General features: G+C 37.1%; 1 protein-coding gene across 5 annotated transcripts in view; it reads left to right on the forward strand.

Moving 5' to 3' along the window:
* Positions 1-22,349, forward strand: part of MPP7 (membrane palmitoylated protein 7) — a 110,933-nt gene that overhangs the window by 36,957 nt on the left and 51,627 nt on the right. For all 5 annotated transcript variants that reach the window (XR_006104730.1, XM_042476137.1, XM_042476136.1 and 2 more), the window contains exons 3-5: positions 3,952-4,070; positions 15,634-15,711; positions 17,348-17,428. Coding sequence is in view for 4 of the 5 variants with exons in the window: in XM_042476137.1 (XP_042332071.1) it covers positions 3,952-4,070; positions 15,634-15,711; positions 17,348-17,428 (278 nt within the window). In the remaining variant the exon portion in view is untranslated. The remainder of the gene's footprint in view (positions 1-3,951; positions 4,071-15,633; positions 15,712-17,347; positions 17,429-22,349) is intronic.

Genomic DNA, 22,349 nt, shown 5'->3' on the forward strand with positions numbered 1-22,349 from the left:
TGTATAACAAATATTATCTGACCCTTTTTATAGAACTGTTAAATATGCCAATTTTACGTGATTCTGTAGTTGTGAAAAATGTAAGCCTCTTAGAAATAGTAATGAACCATACTGATTATTAGACTATTGTCAAAGTGAGAAACTTAAAAGGTTGGTGTGTTCTGTTTTATTAATACAGTAAAATTTTATAGTGTTGTTCTGGGCTTAGGTATATGTTCTTTAGTGTTTATTACCCCTTAGTTACAGTAAAAATTTGAAGTCTTAGCTTGGCATCATGGTTCAACATTTTGAGGTAATAAATTTTTTAACAAATGAAAAGTAAATGAACATCCATTTGTTATAATACTGATTAAAAATCTCTTTGACATGATTAGCACTTTCTTGTAATATGTAAGAGTGATGGAACGCAGTGACCATATTTTTTTATCATTTAGTCTTCCTTTATAGCTTCTACAGACTTGTTCTAATAATGAAGCTATGAGGGATATGACAAGAATGGTGATATTAAATTTCTCTAGACTAACAGTAAATTTTTCCACTCTGATGTCAAGAATGTTGAGCATCTGGACTCTTGAGTGGTTTACCACGTGAGCACTTTCCCCAATTTCTTAGCCATTTATTCTTCTCTTAGGAACTAGCTGTCTTGTGTAGAAAATAATAGTAACGGAAACTGTTCTCTAGAACTGGAAAAAGTTGTGTGCTTTTTCATTTTCCATTATTTGTAAGAATTATTTTATTACCTTTTTGCAAGTCTTTAAAAAATAAAATTACTGTTATGACAATGTGTCCGTTTATTCAATAAGATTAATAAAGTTCAGGAAAACAGCATCACGGATGTACTGTAGACAATGTTTACAAGTCCACGCTCCAGTAATTGGTACCAGTTTTTTAATTCTCTGGGGCCTCCTTTAACACAGTTTACCTTGTGAAACTACTTCCACGAACAACCTAAAGTTCTGTCATTTTGTAGCCATGCATTCTATCCTCTTTTCAAAAGCTTTGGGAAAGCAGTTGGATCAAGCATTGTTAGGAATGTTGAGTAATCTAAGTCTCATTTACAAATAAATCAGTAACAGGAAAAAATATGTAATCTATCTAAAACGAGTATAGCTCCTTTCTGTTACTGAATTGAACTTCATGACCAAAGTGCCGAATAAATCAAAATATGAAAAGATCAGATGAATAGTTTGTTCATCAATCAAACACTAAATTCCTAAGTGGCATAGAGGTTTGATGGATGGATTCGCCATACACACATACACACACACCCACACACACACCCCTGCATGTTCATTAAGATCTAACGGGAAGGCTCTCCTCTGAGTCCCACCATAGGAGTAGTATACTAGGTGGAGAAATGAGAATGAAATTTCTTGGCTATGCTGTCCTCTTGGGAGGTCCAGCTGGTATCAACATAGGCCTTATTTTGATACCAAATTAAAACTTAGCTGTTCACTTAAGTATTTGGAGCTCAATGAACTCATGGCTCATTCTTTCATCCCTTGGATTGCAGATTTATTTAAATTGCACCTCAGGAAGTAGACCCTATATATAAAAAGTTATGCTACATGCTTATTTCAGTTAGTCTCAAAGATGCTAGAAGATGCCTTTGTCTTTGAAATAAGTTTTTTCAAATTGTTCTAAAGTTATCCCAAAGGTTGCACCCTGCCCTGAGATATTCTGATATAAAGCTTGAAATATTTTAACAAATACACAGACATTAGGTTACCTAGGTGTTGGTACAAAGTTAAAGATCTAAAGCACCCACTTTTCCCCAAGATACAGAAAGTGTAAGATGTCTGCAGTCAAAGCTGCATGTTAAAATCTCAGACACTTTCCTTCCATATTTGGCTCTAAAGCAGCCTCTTTCTGGGTTCACTGTTCTGTGGAGATTCAATTACAGGTTGAAAATGAAAGCATTGGGTTTTATCTAAAGTATAAAAATAGATTTTTTAAAAAACAAGTTCTTCAAACACCATATATTGCTATAAGGATTTAGTTTTAGTTTTCCTCAAACTATAGATGTCCAGTTAGTGGTAGTTTTAGAAGCATAAAGTTTGAAAACATTCCATCCATGTTTTCAGCAGTATAATTTGTCTTTATGCATCGAGAAGAAATACGAAGTCACTGCACAGAGTTAACTGAAGTGTTTAATTTTTATACTTAAATCTTATTTGTAAAATGGGATGCAAGAAGAGATCATTGATGTTCTCTTGGCTGGTGCCCTTTGAAATATAATTTCCAGTATTTGCTTTTGTTGAACCTTTTCTGCTTTAAATAAAATGTAGATGCTAAACTGTCCACTTGGTATAAATGTGGCTCCATCTAGTGTTGGTGAATGCTCAGACAGCAGTCCTACACATGATGCTATATTCACACTTGTATGTACATTTACACCATGTGTTTTTATTTTGTAAAGCTATCTGTTGAACCAAGAATTGAGGGTTGAACTTTTGATCTGTCAGTTTAAGTGCCAGTGCTATGTGTAACTGGTGTCAGCTCAATATTTTTTTTTCATCTGTGAAAAACTGTAGTGATTTGAGTATTCTACTGTTCTTACTCTCCCACCTGCAACAGGAATAGCAAAAGCAGGTTTAAAATAGAGCAAGATTTGTAATATGAACATTGCCTCCCAAAAACTCATCAGAAATGATGCCTGGAAAGAGTAAGGTCCCCCCCCCCAGCATACTTTAGTATGTAATGCCAGGAAAAAAATAGAAATACATTACACCGTTTCCCAAAGGTGTTGTATTTAATTTTAGACAGAGCATCTGATCCCTCCAAGTGCAACATTTTTGACTTTAGGTATTGAGTGATATGTTTTAACGATATGATTGTCACAGTCATAGATTACTGAGTAGCTTGAGAGAAGGCAGATTAGTAGGGATTTTTTTAGAATTTTTTTCTTATGATGAACAATACTTGGTCTGGTCAAAAACATTTTTAGGCAGAAAAACGGCATGCTGAGTTCAGTGGAGCGTATTTCCTAGGAACTATAGTAAGGATTGTAGCAATGGAATAAGAATAATAGTAGGGTCACATTTAGGCCAGGACGTTATCAGTTTTTGCTGCTCTAGTTAATGGCAGAGAGATATTTTTCTCTACCTCACCCTCTAAAATATGACACTAGAAAAAGTAAGCATGTGCTCTGAATTGATATCTGCTTATGCCAGGTTACTTCCCTAGAGAAGGCTGCTGGAAGTTATGCTGCTATGTTTCTTGGACAGCAATATGATGGATATTTTTATGCTCTATGCTACTGTGAAAACAGTGTGCTACTGTCTGCCCTGGGAAACTGCTGTGATATGTGCTACAAATAACTGGGACTAGCCATTGCTTTAATCCTGTAGAGAAGCTTGGATAAGTGTGCATTTTTTCTGACAAAATGTAACTTAAGCATGTAAGAGTTTTGCTCAAGAGTTGATTGCTGAATAGCTAGCAATGAAGTTTTATTCTTCTCTGCATGTATTAAATACTAGATATTTTACAAAAGCAGTGTATTGGTGAGAAATATTTAGAGAAACCACAAATTCTTTTTAATGGACCACCCTATCCATTTTCTGTTCTTATAAGGATGTTTTTCCTATTCATGACTCATTTCATTCTAACATCAAGGGAAATGGAATAACGATTAAGCAAAGGAATGTATGTGTTTCTGGGTTTTGTCCCTTTCCAAAAAGCTTTATGAATTCTTGGTCCAGTGTTAAGTAAATATATTGCTATAGAAGCTTTAGCAACTGTTAATAAAGTAAAAAGTACCCTGCTAGTAACTTCTCATTTGAAAAAAAAAATCAAACTTTTCTCTGGCTCTTTAATGTTTTGTTGGCTACTTCCATGCTCACTATTACTTTAATATGAAAATGGTGCAGGCTGCAAGTTACACAGGAGGGCTAAGTGAAATTAATGAGATCACCCTTAGCTTTCACTTTGTATGTTATTTTCACTTTATAGGTTTGTATGAGCTGTTGGCTTCCTTGCCAGCCCAGCTGCAGCCACATGTGGACAGCCAGGAAGACCTGACCTTCCTTTGGGATATGTTTAGAGAAAAAAGCCTTCATTCGTTGGTAAAGGTAAACCACACTTAAATGCTCATTTTTTTATTGAGAAGTGCTCATGGAAAAACATTTTGAGCAGTCTCTAGTAAACCAAGAATCAAACAGTTACCCAGTGAAAACAAAACAGCCTTGTTTCAACTCCGTATGTCTGTGAGGAATGGTAGTTGTTAAAGGATTCTACCAAAAATACAGAGATGATTTCATTTAATAGTGATGTTTTGGCAGTATACACTAATGTAACAAACATATGATGTTTGCCCTTGTTTAGAATGAGGTAGCACAAAATAGTAGCAGGAAATCTGAGACTCCTTCATGGTCAACATTCAAGGCCTGGAGTTTAGCTTAAATAAACAAATGTTCACAGCAAAAATTAGACGGGATATATTTTTGAGGTAAAATATGGCAGCAGTTCAGTACCCACATTAATTTAAAATAATTTCCTTTAACAAAGTCAACTGAAATTCTAGTAAGACTCTTTAATTGGCTTGCATCCATTGAAAATTGTGTTCAGCCTATAAATATATTGAAGTTGATCATGTATAGAATAAACTTGGTAGAATGATTCATGGATGTCTCCAGTCAAAAATGATAAACATTCAGATATTTTGTACTCTCCAATTTGTAAAAATGCTTTATAGCTTATGTGTTTATAATTGTTCCAATAGTACTATGATTTCATTGATTGATTAAGAAAAAGTGAAGCATATCCTGTCTTTTTAAATTTGTGGTTGATCCCTGCCTAGACTAGAGAGGAAAGGTGTATGAGGAGATGAAATATGTTTGCTTCCCATTTCAGAGAGAAAATACCTTCATCGTAGAGGAAAGAAAAGAGGAACTAAAGAGATTTTCATTGGCTCTTGTGGCAATCATTTACACCAGAGTTAGGCACCTTGACAGTGCAGATGGGTTTTTGGAAGCCTTTCACTTCCAGTAACGTTAGTGAATGGTTGTGGGATTTACAGTCCCAAAAATAACTAAAAGGCAACAGTTCTCCATCCCTCCCCATGACCAGAAATATTTGAAACATCAAAACAATATGTTTAAGTGATATTGACTTATAAATTTTAATTCAGGTTTGCAGTCTTGAAGTCCATCAGGATTTGTGGCTGCTTTAGGGAATTTGAATTATGGAGATGTCTCGTCTTCAAACTGCATCTGACTAGATACTGTTGAGTTCAATGGGATAAGCTAGCATTAAACTTTCACCACTGAGAGGCTATATAATGTTCATAATGAGGGGCTGGCCCAGAAGCTAGTTGGAAACATTGGCTTCTGTAAAATACTTTAACCAGAGTATCAAGAGCACATTGCATCAGTGTTGAAAAAAATGAACTAGAAGAAGGTTGATTTTGTTCATACAAGACCAGAGATATCTATAGCAGGCAATTAGTTTGATCTGCTGTTCAGTTTGATCTCAAAGGAGTTCTAATTTCCCTTGACAAATGAGATATCTGACTCTATCTTTGGTTGAAAAAAGTTACATTATTAATATTAGCAATTGGTGTTGTGGTTTTGGCATCGTCTTCTTAGAGAGGCGCATTTTATGTTCAATCTTTTTTGACTAATAGGCAAAGGTCTTATTTTTTTTTAAAAAAAAAACACCTGTCTTTACTGTTAACTGCTATTATTTCTCCTTCCCCAATCTTTTGTTGTGTTAATTTTGTAAGAATTTCTTTTCTTAATTTTGTACACCTTGAAGTGTAATTAAACTAGAAGACAGGATAAATAAAGTCTACACTTGTTGTTTTGTCATCTGTACCAGAGGTCCTGATGCTAAACCTATGCAAATTTTAAACCCAAGTATATTTTTCTGAGTTTCTGGGTGCTATTCTGATCTGAGGTCACTGATGTGAATCTTTCTAATAATGTGATCTTATTGGAACGACTAGAATAAAACAAGAATGTTGGCTTATGTGTTGGCTTAGAAAAGTCTTCCTTGGCCCATGTACTAATTACATTTTGTGTTGCAAGTTGACCAAGTCTGTTTTTAAAGAGAGATCAGGTCACCTTTCATGTCTGTAGTTTCTTGGAACTGTCTAAACTCCATGAAAGGAAAAATGGATAGGAATTTAAGAGCTGCTTAAGTTTAGCACATTTACTAGAAAAATTCTGATAAACATGGGACAGAAGTCCAGTCTCGTCTAGTTTGCCTTCATTTCCCAAGAAGCAATAATCATCTGAGGAGGTTCACTATCAAATATTAATCATTTTCTCAGACTATATTTTCTGTCAAATCTAGAGTTGTGGGTATCTATACTATATCTCAAGAAGTCTGTAAAATGAGGAATGCCATCTTTTCTTTTACTGCTCATGCAGTTTAGTCATTATAAAGATACAGTTATGGACCCCTTTAGGTATGTGTAATGTGCAAACATACCAACTGAACAAATACATTGGTTATGATCTACAAGTTATTTTCAGTATATCTGGGATGTATTTCATATGAAATATGTTTCATTTTAGCCATAGAGAATTACAGCTAAAAACTCTAAAACTGAAAAAAAGTGTTTCTGTTCCAGTTTGAAGAATGAAGAAATTGAAAGTAACACATTACTAGCAATGTCATTACCTTTAATGAGTCACTATCTTTTTTGTTAAATAGGGCACAGTGATGTTGCATTTTAAAAGTAATGTAGTGTGTGCAAATAATGCTATTTTATTGATTGGGCAATGGTTTTCTAGCTACTTTATAAAGCTATTTTTGAAAGACATTCTTTAGAAGCGTTCTGACATAAATTTTTCAAGTTTTGTGTTGATGTGTTATCAGTCTCAATGTTGAAAGAAGTAATGTGCTGAGCAAAAATAATTCAATGAGTTATTTTTCTAATATTGTAATGTGTATTAACAATAAATTAGTTTAAAATTATGTGCCAAGTGTTGGGAAAACATGACATTTACAAAGTGATTTTTCCAAATTTGTGAGAAATGGTAAATAATTTAGAAATGTGCATAGGGGCACCTGACATAGTGAGAATGATTCAGTGGTTAGACCGAAGGCTTACACACTTTTTCCACTGTGGTGGCATAGCAGATTTTTCTAGGTCTGGGAAAGCCTATTTGCAAGGTATGAAAGCAGCTAGCCCTTCGTAAAGGGTCTATGTGTCCTCTTCCTGCGTCTGCCTGATCTGGATTAGGAACCCCTGAGACCTCTTATACAAACTGAGCTGCCACCACCTACTGATTTAAGCCCCCTTTTCCTCAGTAACTCAGCAGGAAGTTACTTTGGGGTTGCTTCCATCTCTGATGCTGCAGAGACTCCCTCTCCCTGTAGTGAAGTGAAAAGACTAAGGAAAGGCACGTGAAAGAGGAGTGTGAGAGGTAGAAGCACTTTTTGAGAAAAAGCCTTTATTCTAACACACTGCAGAAATAATCTAGTTTGAGACCGCTTTAACTGCCCTGGCTCAGTGCTAGGGAATCTTGGGAATTGTAGTTTATTGTGGCACCAGAGCTCTCTGGCAGAGAAGGCTAAATGTCTCACAAAACTACACTTCCCAGAATTCCCTAGCATTAAGCCAGGGCAGTTACAGCAGTCTCAAACTGGATTATTTCTGCAGTATATTTTGGACCTACCCTATATACTTATCTATAGGTCTAAAAATGTATGCCCAAAAATTGGGATCAAGACCATGTTATACTGGAGAGCCAAGCATGCCAATCTCCTCCTGATCCATGTGGCACAAGCTTGTCAGTAAGGTACAGCACAGAAATACCGACCAGACAGAATCACCTCCTGTGTCTAAATCATAAATGTGTGAGTCTAGATTGAGATGGTTGTATTTTGTTGTTGTTGTTGCAACTTTACACTGAAGATGTAGCCAGAACGTCTCAAGACTTACAGTTTCCCAGGCTGTACTAATTCTAGCACAAAGATTCTACTAATAACAAAATGTTCTCCTACTTTCGTTAGACAACTCTAATGAAGTTTAAAAAGGCCCCTTTATGTGGTATAGTGGTTGAACATTGGACTATGATTCTAGAGACAGGGTTCAAATCCTTGTTCAGCCAGGGAAACCCACTGGGTGACCTTGGCAAGTCATAATCTCTCAGCCTCAGGAAGGCAAAGGCAAACACTCTCTGAACAAATCTTGATAGGCTCACCTTAGGGTTGTCATGAGCTGGAAACAGCTTGAAAGCACACAACAAGAAGAAACAAGCTATTGTTATTACAGTACTGTCCTCTGTGTTATTTGTACCCAGCCTTTCTCCTGATATAGGGGCTCAAGGCGCCTAACAACATATTTAAAACAGTTCAAGTTAAAAACAATACAAACACATTAAAAAAGTAGATATAAAATTTCAAAAACAATTTTAAAATGTAAAAAATATTACACATTAAAATATTAAAATGTATCAATATAAATGTCTCTAGTTCATGTAGCTTGGCAGTGCTGATCATTATAAACACATGCTACATCATCTGCTCTCTCTTATCTAGTTTCTATTGTGTCTTTTTGTTTTTGTACCTGTGCATGTTGAATGCACCACACTTCTTAACTTACAAGATTATTCATTTAAGCGTTTTGTGAGAGTCACAAGCATGTGGTTTTCATGTTTATGTTTTCATAATTTGTAGCTGACATTCGTGTTAACAAAATTTCTGAACCACAGTGCTTTAAAATAACTATCTCGACGACTTTTTAAAAACATGTTTGCTGTACAGATGGCATGATGTCATACAGATTGTCTTCAGAAAGAAATCTCATTCCATTGCCAACTGTGTTACCACTTAGAATATTTGTACTAGACATGTGGTGCCCATTCTGTGTTAAACATCTTAACAGGCAACTCAAGAACTGAAAATTGTAAATGCTGTGTGGGCTTTTTCCCCCTTCTGTATTTTACTTACACAGGGACACTGTCTGCATGTGATTGAATTCAGAAGGTGTTTGCAGATCTGATTTCTCTAAATCTTCATTTGAAAATGGGAATAGTCAGACGTGATGGTGCACCTGTAAATGTCATTTCTGTTTTTCTTTCTGTACAAGAGACATTTCTACCTTTGGATTATTATTTTCTCCCAACCCAAACAAGACAGGATAGCTTTAAACTAGGGTTTCCTGTCATTTTACAGGTCCTAGCTTCATTTCTTCCAGGATTGGACTGAAGATGTCTCACTACAACATTAAAATCAGTTACAGATTTTTTAAAAAGATAATTAATAATAATGCTAAATACATTGTTGAACAGATTGTAGTAATAATACTCTGTTAGTTAAATAGTGCAGCAGCATCCATCCATTAAAAAAAATACCTTTTTTCAACCAGTCAGTTGCCAGAAGTATGCCTGAATAAAAATGTATTTGCCTGACAGCAGGAGAACAAAAAATATTAACCTAATCTTTCTTGGCAGGAAAATCCACAGCCATGGTTGCTACCACCAAGAAGGCTCCATCTCGTGTTGCCAGTTGCACATATAAGGGTGGTGTTGCCAACACAAGGGCTTCCTCCTGAAAATGTCATAATCTGGTCAGACCTCTGTGAGAAATACACTCCTTCTGATTAGCATGGTCCCAAGCAATATAGAGCTTTTTAGGTTACAGTGTGAATTGTGATGAAAACAGATGGATGGCCAGTGGCTGGTGAATCTTTTATAATAGAAGTGGGCAAGGACCATTTTTCTTCCTTGTGTCTACCCAGTGGGCTGCAGCAGCACATTTCAGCTAACCTGAAGTGATGTAATGTCACTTCTGGCTATCACTTTGGCTGATTTTCCACTGATTCTTCCCCCCCCCCTCTATTTCTCCCTCCCTCCCTCTCTCTCTAATCCGTTTTGGGGAACAGGGGTAGGGGAGTAGTCTGTTGCCTTTTTAGGCAGTTTTGGGAAATCTGAGGTGGTAAAAAAATAGTCCCCCCCCCAAATATATATATATAACCCCCAAATCAAGCAATTGTTTTTTAAACTGGGGGAAGGACATGGGGTTTTTGAAGAGCTTCTATGGATCCCGTGGTCTGCACTAGGGATCCATGTAGCCTGTGATCCACATGTTGACCGCCTCAGGTTGCAAACAAGCGAGTTGTGTTCTCCCTTTAACCAACCCCAGTCAGCTGGCTGGGTGTGGGCTTTTGAACGATCTGCAGTTGCTGAAGAATCTATGAAAGCAACACTACATTGAACATGTTACAGTAATTCATATGTTTTGTAAATAGGTCATGCACCACTATAACTAGATTAGGTATTTTCAGAAATGGATGCAGCTGATTTACCAGCTTTAATTGTGTAAATTTGAGGACATCACGGAAAGCTAGGCATCCAGGCTCAGAGCATAAACCAAGAGTGTATCCATTCTAAACTTTGAACCCCCCCCCCCCCCGCTTCTGTCTTCAGGGTGATTATAATCCCATCTACCACAGGTTGAACACCAATTCACTGATCTACCTTTTTACTAGGCAGGAGCACATTTGTATTGTAAGAGTAAAACTCCATGTTATTCACCTTCATCCAGTCTTGCTGATATCAGGCATAAAATGGAAAAGAGAAAAAATTGATGCATAGAAGTCCCATATGAAGTGATTACTATCAGCTATCTGTGCTTGGTTTGTTTAACCACTCATGTGACAGGAGGGATTATGGGAAAACCATGGTTGTGATTTAATAAGTCAAGATTTCTGGCTCAAAAATGTCATGCAACTACAGCCAAGGACTATGCCTTTGAGTGCTGTTTGAAGCTACTTTGTGAGCATGTTCAGAGGTAGAAATATTGAACAGAATTCAACTATAATTTAGATATAATCTTCTTCTTCGTGGTCCCTGTGACTCTCACAACTGGGTTATTTTGTACCTGCACAGCACCCCCTTCAGAACATTCTATAGTGTTCTAAACAGTTTTGGCGGTAGTCCTGCCCACCTTTGCCAGCCCTTTTTAAGGGACTTAAGTTTTTAGAGGAGGTAAGCTGTCAAGTCTAGCAGGACTCCTAGTTCAGAAAACCAGGCTTCAATAGTTAAACTCCGAAAACCTTGAGGACAACAGCCACAGCATTTTGAGCAAAATGCAGGGCTGTGACTAACATGATCAATTGATTCTCTTTCTCCTGTGTGTTTTTTAACCTCCTTGCATGATGAGGAAGCCAGTGGAGCTTCGAAAGCTTGCAACATGTATAATGTGCATTTTGTGTGGTCCAATATATTACTGTTTTGTAGATTTTGGATGATATGGTGCTTTGCCATATTGGCAACATAACTACCTCTGTATATGTTATCAGAAAACCTTTATTTGATAACAATAGATTCATTCCGGTGATGTTCATTGTCAGAACTAAACAGGAACTGTTAACATTAACTAGTTAAACAGTAATTTTCTCAAACTCATGGTAGGCTACAGTCTCATTCCTTTTAATTAATAAACATATTTCCCATTCTTTTCCCCAGACCACCTCTCTGTTGTTTCATCACCACATACCTTTCCAGATGGAACAGCCATGAGCAGGCTTGAGTCACGTCTACCTCCCCTCTGCCTTTTTGCCCCACCTGTGTCTGAGATCACCAAGTAGCTACCATGTTCATTTATATTGTATAATCCATCACACCAATTTCCCATATATTATGGCAGGACAAAAGCAAATGCAATTCCTGACACAAAGTTTGGTAATGTTAAGTGGTGGGCACTGTACTTATAAGAAGATGTCTGTTAGATTTTCATGTACTTAACTCAAATAAAAGACATTAATTTAGAATTCAAAAAAATCCTTCTGCAGTGGGAATTTGGTTTTAGAATGACAGAAAAAATTATCTTGGAGGAAAAGCTACTTTGTTGGCTTTAATCTGAATTTCCTCTACCTCCAAAGGGGATCTCTTCCTATAAGCAAAGTCATCAAAACATTTTCTTATTTATTGAGCAAAAAAAAAAAAAAATCACTTAAATGAAGACTCTGAAATAATTGCTTTACTCTGTTGTGCAAGGAACAAAGATACCAAAGCTTTTTTAGAAAGATCAACATTTTGAAAATGTAACTTTTAAGCTTACAGAAGTAGAAGAACATTCATAGTTATTTATCTATTTAAACTTTAATTTGTTGCCTCTCCGTTCCCCAGGGCCCCTGAAGTGATGTACAATGGTTAAAAGTATCTAAATAGATAAATATATGACTATAACATATTGTGGGTTTAAAAAAAAACACCTTTAAAATGGTTCTAAAATCACATACCAGAGCAGCCATGCCTAATTCGAAAGACTTGATGGTTCAATTGAAATAACATTTTCAGCTATCTGCCGGATACCCAGAAGGCATGAAGCTGGTCACATCTCCCTTGGGAGATAATTTCATAGTTAGGGTGCTGCTACAGAGAAAGTTGTCTCACAGAGTTTTATAAATCAAAACCTGCACCTTGAACTGAGTTTAGAAGCAAATTGGAAGGTTGTGTAGTTCCTTTTAAGACTGATGTTATATAGGCCCTAAAATGCAAACACGGTAAATCTAACTGCTGCATTTTGCACTAGCTGTGGCTACCAAACACTTTTCAAGGGCAACCCCACATAGCATTACATTAGTCCTACAGGGAGGTAATTAAAGCATGAACCACTCTGGCCAGATGTCCTCTCAGTTGGAAGAGACACAGCTGCAATGCCACTCACAGCTCAATCCTTCATTGAGGGGACCTGCTGGAAAGTGCCATTAAATGTTGGACATATAGTGGGCTGTTGGTTGGGGGTTGGTTCCAAGTTTCCCTGCGGATACCAAAATCCATGGATGCTCAGGTCCCATTGAAAACAATGGTATAGTAAGATGGTGTCCACTTTATAAAAAGGCATAATCAAAGTTTGCTTTTTGTTATTTAAATATTTAAAAAATATTTTCAAGCTGTGGATGTTTGAATCTATGAATAAAAAATCTGTGTATATAGAGAACTGACTGTATGTATCAATTTTTATGAAGCTTGCTTTAGACCCACTGGGGTTTGGTTCCAGGACCACCCCCTCCGTGGTAGATGCTCAAAGGTGTGGCTGATTATGCCCCATAATATTAAATGGTGGTGACTTGAATATGCACACTTTAGCTTGTCCACGTTCACATTGCTGCCATTTAATAACGTGAGGCATGATGATCCACAGGCAGTCGATTTCACAGATCCAAAGCTCATGGATCAGAAGGAACCATTGTATTTAGCCAAAATAGAGTGTGCTAGCAAACAAAAGATTAAGTGGTGTAAGTCTTGAAAAAAATTTTTTCACAGCTTGTCTTTAACGTCTTAAAATGAAAACTATAGAGTGATAATTGGTTAAAAAACAGGAAACATAGGGTAAGAGTTAAATAGCTTTCACAGTGGAGGAACTCAGCAGTATGGTTCCCCAAGGATATGTATTAGAACAGGTGTTTAACTTGCTCAGACGTGCTCTGGAGTAAGGGTATAATACTGAAGTAGTAAAGTCTACAGTTGGCTGCAAGTGATTCAGGGCAGTGATGAGACTAAAGAGCTTGAAAAAGTTCTGTCAGTAGTTAAATTACTGGAAAACAAAGTGAAAGATGAAATTTAGCAGAAGCCCATGGGGGGAAAAATGTCCTTTTGCAGACACAACTGTCTGAATATGCATTAAGGGATTCACAATTAGACATGTGCAGATAGAAATGATATCTTAGCTATTGTGGAAAGCTCATTAGAAAATGCCAATCTGGAGTGCTATAGCAGAGAAAAGGAACATGCAGTGTTGCCAGCACTATACAAAGTATGAAGTTATTTTATATTACACTGGGCCCTTGGTATCTGCTGGGGTTTGGTTCAAAGACCCTCCACGGATATCAAAATTCACGGATGCTCAAGTGGCATTATATACAATGGCATCATAAAATTATGTCCCTTATATAAAATGGCAAAATCTAGGTTTGTGCTCTGGCTTTTTTTTAAAAAAAAAATTTCAAGCCATGGATGGTGGCATCCATGGATATGGAGATTGTACTGTACATGATGCTTTGTAGAGTCCTGATTGCTGTGTCTGCAAGAATAATGTGGAAGGAATAGCTAAAGTTATAAAAGCTTGAAGGTCATATTCTTGCACACAATTACCTCAGATTAACCACTGTTGAAAACAGTGGGATGTCCTTTTCAGTAACATACATAAAATTGCTCTGATTGTTATGAGGCCCTTATGAAGTCTAACTTCAAGAGAGGTTTGCATCAACAAAATACATCGTATTTCCCCAAGATGTTGATGGCCATCTTTTTAGATGACTTCCATAAAGGTCTGAGAAAGTTTGTGAATGGTCATTGGCTGTTGTGTGTAAGAGCTAGCCTTTTCCTATCATGACTTGTTTTGTGAGTAGCTCAGTGTGAGTGGCTTTTAGGTGGTGATGAATTCCCATCAACCAGTTGTCCAGGATGATAGGAATAGTAATCCTCCCCCCAAAGCAGGAGGGCCATACGTTCCCCATCCCTGGACCAGAAGCACCTTAGTTTAAGTCCAAAAAGATAGGTATGCTTATGCTCTTGAGTGTTCAGTGTATTGTACAGTAGTCACAAGTATCAGTCCACCATGACTTATGCAGATTTTTTTTTTAAACTGGAAAATATTGTGGTACATATTAACAGGAAAGTTGTGTGTGCAATAGCTCTCCTATAAATCATTATGGCAAGATGTTTCAGTTTTATAGGGAAAGTATAATAGAGCTTAGACAGCATGGTGTAGTGCCTGAGTGTTGGCCTATGATTCTGGAGACCAGGTTTTCAATCGACTCTCAGCCATGGAAATCCACTGGGAGACCTTAACCAAGTCATTCTATCTTGGCCTCAGAGGAAGGTAAAGGCAACCCCCTCTGAACAAATCTTGTCAAGAAAATGCAGTAATAGGTTAGCCTTAGGGTCACCATAAGTTAGAAATGACTTGAAGGCACAGAGCATCAGCAATGTAATATCACTGTATTATTTTTGTGTTGAAACACAATAATATAATCTCATCTATTTAAATACATGAACATTCTGTATGTTTTTAAAGACTTAGTGAAAAGTGAACTTTTTCACATGGTCACATCTGATCAATTTCCTTCAAAAATGTTAAACCATATAAAATATACAATGTAAAGGAAACTTCTTGTGACATAACTAATGAAGTTTAGGTAATATCTGTTTTTAAAATATGCTGGCTGAATAAATTAGGGAATTAAGAGTTCATATCTCTTCAATGTAATCTCACTGTGTTCACTGGGGCTTCCTCTAGTGTTAGGAATAAATTATTACTGTTTGTTTTACACTGATAAGCCTAATTTTTTGTGACAAAGTATAGCTTCATAAATAAGAACTTCATTTTTGTCCCTTCTCAAAATAAACATTGCAAGTTTTTTTATTTTTTAGCAATATTATCAAATTTAATGATAAGTGAGGAAATATTTGAAAAATATAGGCACAGAAAATCAAAGTGAAGAAAAGAAATAGCAAATGTTTAGCTTTTCTGTGGGTTGGTCTACATACTGAACATTTTTTCCATCTGACTTCATACTCTCAGCACTTACCAGAAGCTGATGATGAATTATATCTACATGTTCACTACTAAATGCTTCCGTGAGGTTGTTTCTTCACAGTCTTTTAACTAGCCAGCTTATGTTGTCACTCTGCTTCTATTGCTAAGTAAACTGCATTCTTCCATTATTTCTAGATTCATGAGAAACTGCATTACTATGAAAAACAGAGCCCTGTGCCCATGTTGCATGGCGCATCAGCCTTGGCAGATGATGTAAGTGTCCCTGATGAGACTACTGGCACCATACTTCCCCAAACTGTTTGAAAGGAAAACATAGAACAAGTATATGAATAGGGCCATGTTAGTTGGATGTGCAAAGGTTTCCAGAGAGTTGTCATCGCAGGATTGCAAATGTTGTTTTGATTTTTATTAGATGTGTTACTTTTATAATAACATAGCATCTAGATAGGTTCTTGTTCTGTTTTAGTACCATGTAAAAAAATATATTACAGGTTAGAAGTCTACAGTGAAGGTGATGTTCTTAGCTACTGATGTGTTATAAGAGTCATAGAAAAGAGGAATGTTTTCCAAAGCTAAAGATGAATGAGATAGCTAAAGTGCTGACAGGATAAGAAAAATGACTGATAAAACTAAAAGAAATTAAGCTTATGAAAGATATAGGAAGGGGTTGTCAGAAAGTAACAGTTTTAAAAGAAGTAAAGATTTATAGATATTAAAGCTTTCCAAATTACTTTCATAACTAAAAAATAAAATTAGACTGGTTGGCATTGATAGAGTATTTAATTTCCTGTTACTATAATTTTTATTAATAAAAATCAAGCCTGCCTCTTTTTTGCATTATATGGTAAATTCTACAGCCCTGATGAATTGTGTGCACACCTGTGTAAACTATGACAGAACTTGAGGTAGGCAAGATTTTAAAAAATCCAGTAAGTTAAATTGATTTAAATGAAACCAAGGGTATGTTTGGCACAGTGGTGCACACTTGAGGGCATTCTTTGGTACAATGCTTTTTTTCTTGATTGCTATAATTTCTTATAGATTAATGACGTACAGAAAAATTTCATTTGACACATTTGTTCATAGAAGAATCTTGAACAGTATTGGGGAAACGACACCCAATTCCCGTGAATATGAATTTGCTGAAAGTTATTTTCTTGCTGAAATGCTGCAGTAGTACAATATATTGTTTTAAGATTAAAATTGATTTTCAAATGAATGATGAAAAATTTGGTCTCTTTCCCAATTATTATACTGGCCAGATTTGTGCTTTGTGATTACAGATTAAAGTTGTCATGGAAGACCATTTTTCAGTCTTCAGCAAAAGCTTGAGTATCTGGTAATCTGATGCAGGCCATGTTACTGTGATTAACTCATCTGACATTTAACAAGCTGCTTGCTCTTTGTATGTAAACATAATAAAGTTTGGACTACTAGCTCTATAAGGGCTCTCTGCTTCCTTATCCCAGTCCTAAACAGAATAGCTACTGTGGCTTTTTGGAAGCAGTGTGGATTTCACCACTTCATTCAGAAGCTGTTTTTTATAGACAGTGTCAAAGTTTGATCCAGTCATTTTTACAAGCAGCCCTTTGTCTGCACGCAAAGGACTATTCACTTAGATGAAGTGCTGGGATTTGCTCTCATTCCTATAAATCAGAATGTGATCTGGGTGTGCTATTGCCAGATATGATTACTTTAGTCAGTCTCAGTTGAAAGACTGGGCCAGAATTTGAGTATGAAGAGTAATGATTGATAGTCTGTTTTTCTTCATGCTGAAAATACTGGAAAGTAATAACCTTGAGCAAGATTGATTCTTGGTTGTCACTGACACACGAGTGAAACAATGTTCTTGCTAATGTTCTTTGTGTCATTTAAATCACCTTCACAGCTGGCTGAGGAGCTGCAGAGCAAACCACTGAACAATGAGATCAGAGAACTCTTAAAACTACTGTCAAAACCCAACCTTAAGGTGAGGATGTGTTGTTTGCTCCTGTTAAAATGAACCCTTAAAATGAACTCCTTGTTCACTCCTCTGTTTTTGAAGTTGGCTGAATGTTTTGCTTTGCCAGTTTTCTTTTGGCTTTTTTTTTTTTTTGCATCCACATGAATATGCACAATTACTAGAAATAATTTGCTTGAGTAGTTAAAGAAATTGTCACTACATTGTGGTGGATTATTGAAATTTGCAAAATATTTCCAATGTGCAAGTACAGTCAGACATTCTGTCATAAGGGATGAATAAGAGCTTGAGTCTATATTACATATACTCCTGGCTTGTAGAGTGGGGAAAAGTCTGCGTTGCCTCAATAGCTGTACTATATCATGTGTCTAAACAGGACTTTTTTGGACAGAATAGTGCTGAGTACAAGCAACTTTCAATATGTTACATGGTACATAAACCAGTAGAGAATGGCATGATGAAGACATTTCATATGAAAATTCTGCATGGTAACATTGGTTTGAAGTATCTGTTACTGGCTGATAAGCTAATTTGTTAGAGAAATTTTTTACCTCCTACTTCTTTATATTTGTTACTAATCCTATAAGACATGCCTTGTCTTGACACTTATCGCTTATTGGTCTGTGACCTGCTGTGTTATGTACAATTACACACACAAAAAAGAAAAGGCTACAAGCATAGCACTGCAGCATTCTTAAAGAAAGTAACACAGCATAAGCAGTCAAAGGTTTTCATGGCCGGCATCCATAGTTTTTTGTGGGTTTTTCGGGCTATGTGGCCATGTTCTAGAAGAGTTTCTTCCTGACGTTTCGCCAGCATGTGTGGCTGGCATCTTCAGATGCTGGTGGAAGAAACTCTTCTGGAACATGACCACATAGCCCGAAAAGCCCACTAAAAACTACAGCATAAGCACTTGTACAAATCTAAGTATGTGGGCAAAGTACATGATGCATGTCATACACAAAATGGTGTTTTGTGGACTGGTGCCACTCCCTAAATCTGCTGCCAGTCCCCAGGTATCATCCAGGAAGGAAAGAAACAACTGTAGCCAATGGGAACAAATATGGTACCCGGGGGAGGGGGATTACCAGTCTCCCATGTCAGGTAGTTAATTTGCTCTTTCTGAACTATTCCACTGTAATTTATACAAGAAAAGAGCAACCTTCTTTGTTAGGGAAGTAGCCAAATTCTTTCTTTCAGCATGTCTTTTCTGATAAAATATATACTTCAGTTTAGTTCTAGTATAAATTGTGCTAATTTTAATTTGATTTCAGGACAGTTTTCTCCATGATTACTACTTTGAATGGGTTTAATAAATATTTTAATGATATCCTAAATCAGTTTTTTCAGACACAGTTTCATACACTCCATGAAGGATTGTCTACTGATATATTCTTCAACTGCTATTTGTATAGCTCTGACAGTTCTTGTAGCCACTGCAGTCAAAGAGATGTGTGCTGCAGACTGCATCCAAGAATAGCCTTGTTCATGCAAAGGTTTCATATTTTCTGTACATAATACAAGTGACAGTTTTACATATGTGAACAAGCTGCAAGATAAACTGAATCAATTTTTAAAAAAAGAATAACTGCAATATGAAAACACAGAAACAAAGGTGTAATTAGCAGTTGTAGAATGTTATCCTGTAAAGGTTGCTTTGGTATGCCAGGCATATGAGGTGGCATTTTTGTGCCTGTTTAACCAATTTATTCCAAAATTAAATGCTAGGACTTGTAAACTTCATTTATTTTCCAAAAGACTTTAATTCTCATTCATCTGGTTGCCATTTTGGAAAACGTACTGAAATTAGTATATCTTAAAGAATCATACAACACTGTTTTTGATCTGTTTTTGGATGAAAGTAGGATTATTGGTGGAGTTTTCAGGTTTTTTTTAAAAATGTTTATGTAATTGAAAAAATGCTATAAAGAAATCATTGTAATTTACCCTAAGTAATCAATATGTAATGGAATTAAAATTCCCAATGAATTGCCAATATTATACTGATAATTTCAAGCACGTCTAGAGAAGAATGACCAAGCTGGTGAGAAGGCCTGAAGTCAAGTCTTGTACAGAACAGTTGAAAGCCCTGGATAAGTTTAGCACAAATGAAGGGATTCAGAAGGGACATATAAGTGGTTTCCCAGCAGGAGAAAATTCCCAATGGTAAAAGCTGCTTCGTAGAGGAACAAACTCTCAGAAGGTGATGTTCTTTCCTTTTCTGGAGGTTTTTAAATAGGCCGGATGGCCATTTGTCTGGGATGCTGTAATTGCATCCTACATTGCAGAGCATGAATTGAGCATACAGTGGTACCTCGGGATACGAAATACCCAGGTTACGAAATTTCCGGGATACGAAAAAATCCCATAGGAAATAATTGTTCCGGGTTACGAATGTTTTTCGGGTTACGAAAAAAAATTTTGGTGCTTTTTTCGGCTTTTTCGCACGGAATCGCGGCTTTTCCCCATTAGCGCCTATGGCATTTCAGCTTACGAAGGCTTTTCGGGTTACGAAAGCGGCCACGGAACGAATTAATTTCGTAACCCGAGGGAGCAGTGTATTGTTGTATTAGATGACATCTGCTATCCTTTCCAACTGCATGATAGTGCTTCACTGAATAATAATTAATTCAGAAGATCTTGTGGATTTCAGAATATAAGCCATTCATTGCTTGATGAGCTTACTGGTTAATTACAAAACATTGTTCTGAGCCAGGAAAATAGTATTTCACTACTGGCTAGTCTTTTCCCTTAGTGGTTTCTTTTTGGCTCCAGTGGCTTCATAAGAAACTTCTAGTAGATTATTATAAGCATTAATTATTGGCCAAAGCAGAATGTTCCATGCCATATTTCTTAACCATACCATGTCTGAAATAAAGATATAACTGAATGTTCATAAGAAACACCTAAAGTAGAAACTTTATTTGAGAAAGATATACTTTGGCTGTATTGTTTAATAAGTACCAAACAAACCTGTGGTCCTGATACAGCCATTGGCAACTGCAGTAATTATTACAGACTCACTGAAAAGCCTATTACTACTGAGAAGTGAGAGTAAATCTCAGTTGCTTACTTCATGTGCGTAGTCTGTTAGTATGCCTGTGGATTTCAGCATCAGAAATCAGAACTACCCATACAATAAATGCTGCCAGATGCAAAGGAGTCCTCTCATCTCTCTGAAGAATGGCAGCCACAGATGCTGGCGAAACATTAGGAAGAAAATTTTCTAGAACATGGCCACATAGCCCAAAAAACCCACAAAAATCCATCCTCTCATCTCCTTTTTCTCCAACCTACTCCATGGAAGGTGATCCATCTGCCAGTGTTTTTCTATTGTAAAGTAAAGGTAAAGATAGTCCCTTGACATGAATGTCTAGTTATAACTGACTGTAGGGCGCAGTGCTCATCTCTGTTACTACGCTGAAGAGCCAGCATTGTCCGAGGACTGTTCTGGTGATTATGTGGCCAGCATGACTGCACCGAATGCTGTTACCTTCCCGCTGAACTGGTACCTATTCGAACTGCTAGGTTCGCAGAAGCTGGGACTAGTGACAAGAGCTCACTCCATCATTCAGCAGGGCCTCAAACTGCCAACCTCCCAATCTTCCGATCAACAGATTTGGCATCTTAACCACTGAGCCATTGTATCCCTCGCTTTTCATTATACTGATATATAATTAATGAAGAAATGTATAACTTAAAAAATATGTGTCTTTATTTTCTCTCTTCTTAAAGACATAGTACTAAAATTTTAAAAGTCATAGATTTCATTACATCCCATGAATACTGTATTGGAATAGATTCTTAGGCCCAAAACCCACTGCAGAAATAATCCAGTTTGAGACCACTTTAACTGCCATGGCTTAATGCTAGGGAATTCTAGGAACTGTAGTTTTGTGAAACATTTAGCCTTCTCTATCAGAGAGCTCTGACTGATGCCACAAGAAACTACAATTCCCAGGATTCCCTAGTACTGAGCCAGGACAGTTAAAACAGCCTCAAACTAGATTATATCTGCAGTGTGACTTGCTCAAGGTCACCAGGTGCGTTTTTGTGGCCAAGCAGGGATTCAAACCCTAGTCTCCAGTCATAGTGTATCCCTCAGATCCAGACCAAGCCAAGGCTTGTAGATTCTTTTTATACAATATTGCCAAAATCCGACCATATCTCTCCGTCTCTACTGCCAAGATCCTGGCATGCCCTAGTGGTCTCACGACTTGATTACTGTAACATCCTCCTGGCTGGGCTTCCTCTTTCTCACCTCCGTCCTTTAATTTCTGTCCAGCATTCAGCTGCACGCATTATCACATCTGCCCACCGCTCTGACCATATCTCTCCTGTGTTGGCATCCCTTCACTGGCTCCCACTCCCTTTCCGCATTCAGTACAAGTTCCTGCTGTCGATGTTTAAAGCCCTCCGTGGGCTGGCCCCTCCTTACTTATCAGACCTTATTTCTCCTCACCTTCCCACTAGGGCCCTCGGTTCTGGTAGTCAAGGTCTGCTTTCCCAGCCCAGGATTTCCTCTGCCCCATCTCGGATTTGCCCCTTTTCACTCGCTGCCCCTCACTCCTGGAACCTTCTTCCCCCGCGAGCAAGAGCCATCACTTCTTTAACCAGCTTCAAAATGGAGTTGAAGACCATCCTGTTCAGGGCAGCGTTCCCAGGCATTGCATAATTGTCACTTGCTATTTGATGTTCTTTTGTTGTCTGTTTTATTGAATCATTTCCTGTATTGCTATGTACTGTATATGTATTATCCTACTAGAGAGGCCCGCTTCCCCACCACCACTCTCTTTGTGTCGTGTCTTTTTAGATTGTAAGCCTGAGGGCAGGGAACCGTCCAATTAAAAAGATTGTATGTACAGCGCTGTGTAAATTTACAGCACTTTATAAATAAAGGTTAATAATAATAATAATAATAATAATAATA

Source organism: Sceloporus undulatus, chromosome 6 (genome assembly GCF_019175285.1).
Source record: "Sceloporus undulatus isolate JIND9_A2432 ecotype Alabama chromosome 6, SceUnd_v1.1, whole genome shotgun sequence".
Taxonomy (NCBI): domain Eukaryota; kingdom Metazoa; phylum Chordata; class Lepidosauria; order Squamata; family Phrynosomatidae; genus Sceloporus; species Sceloporus undulatus.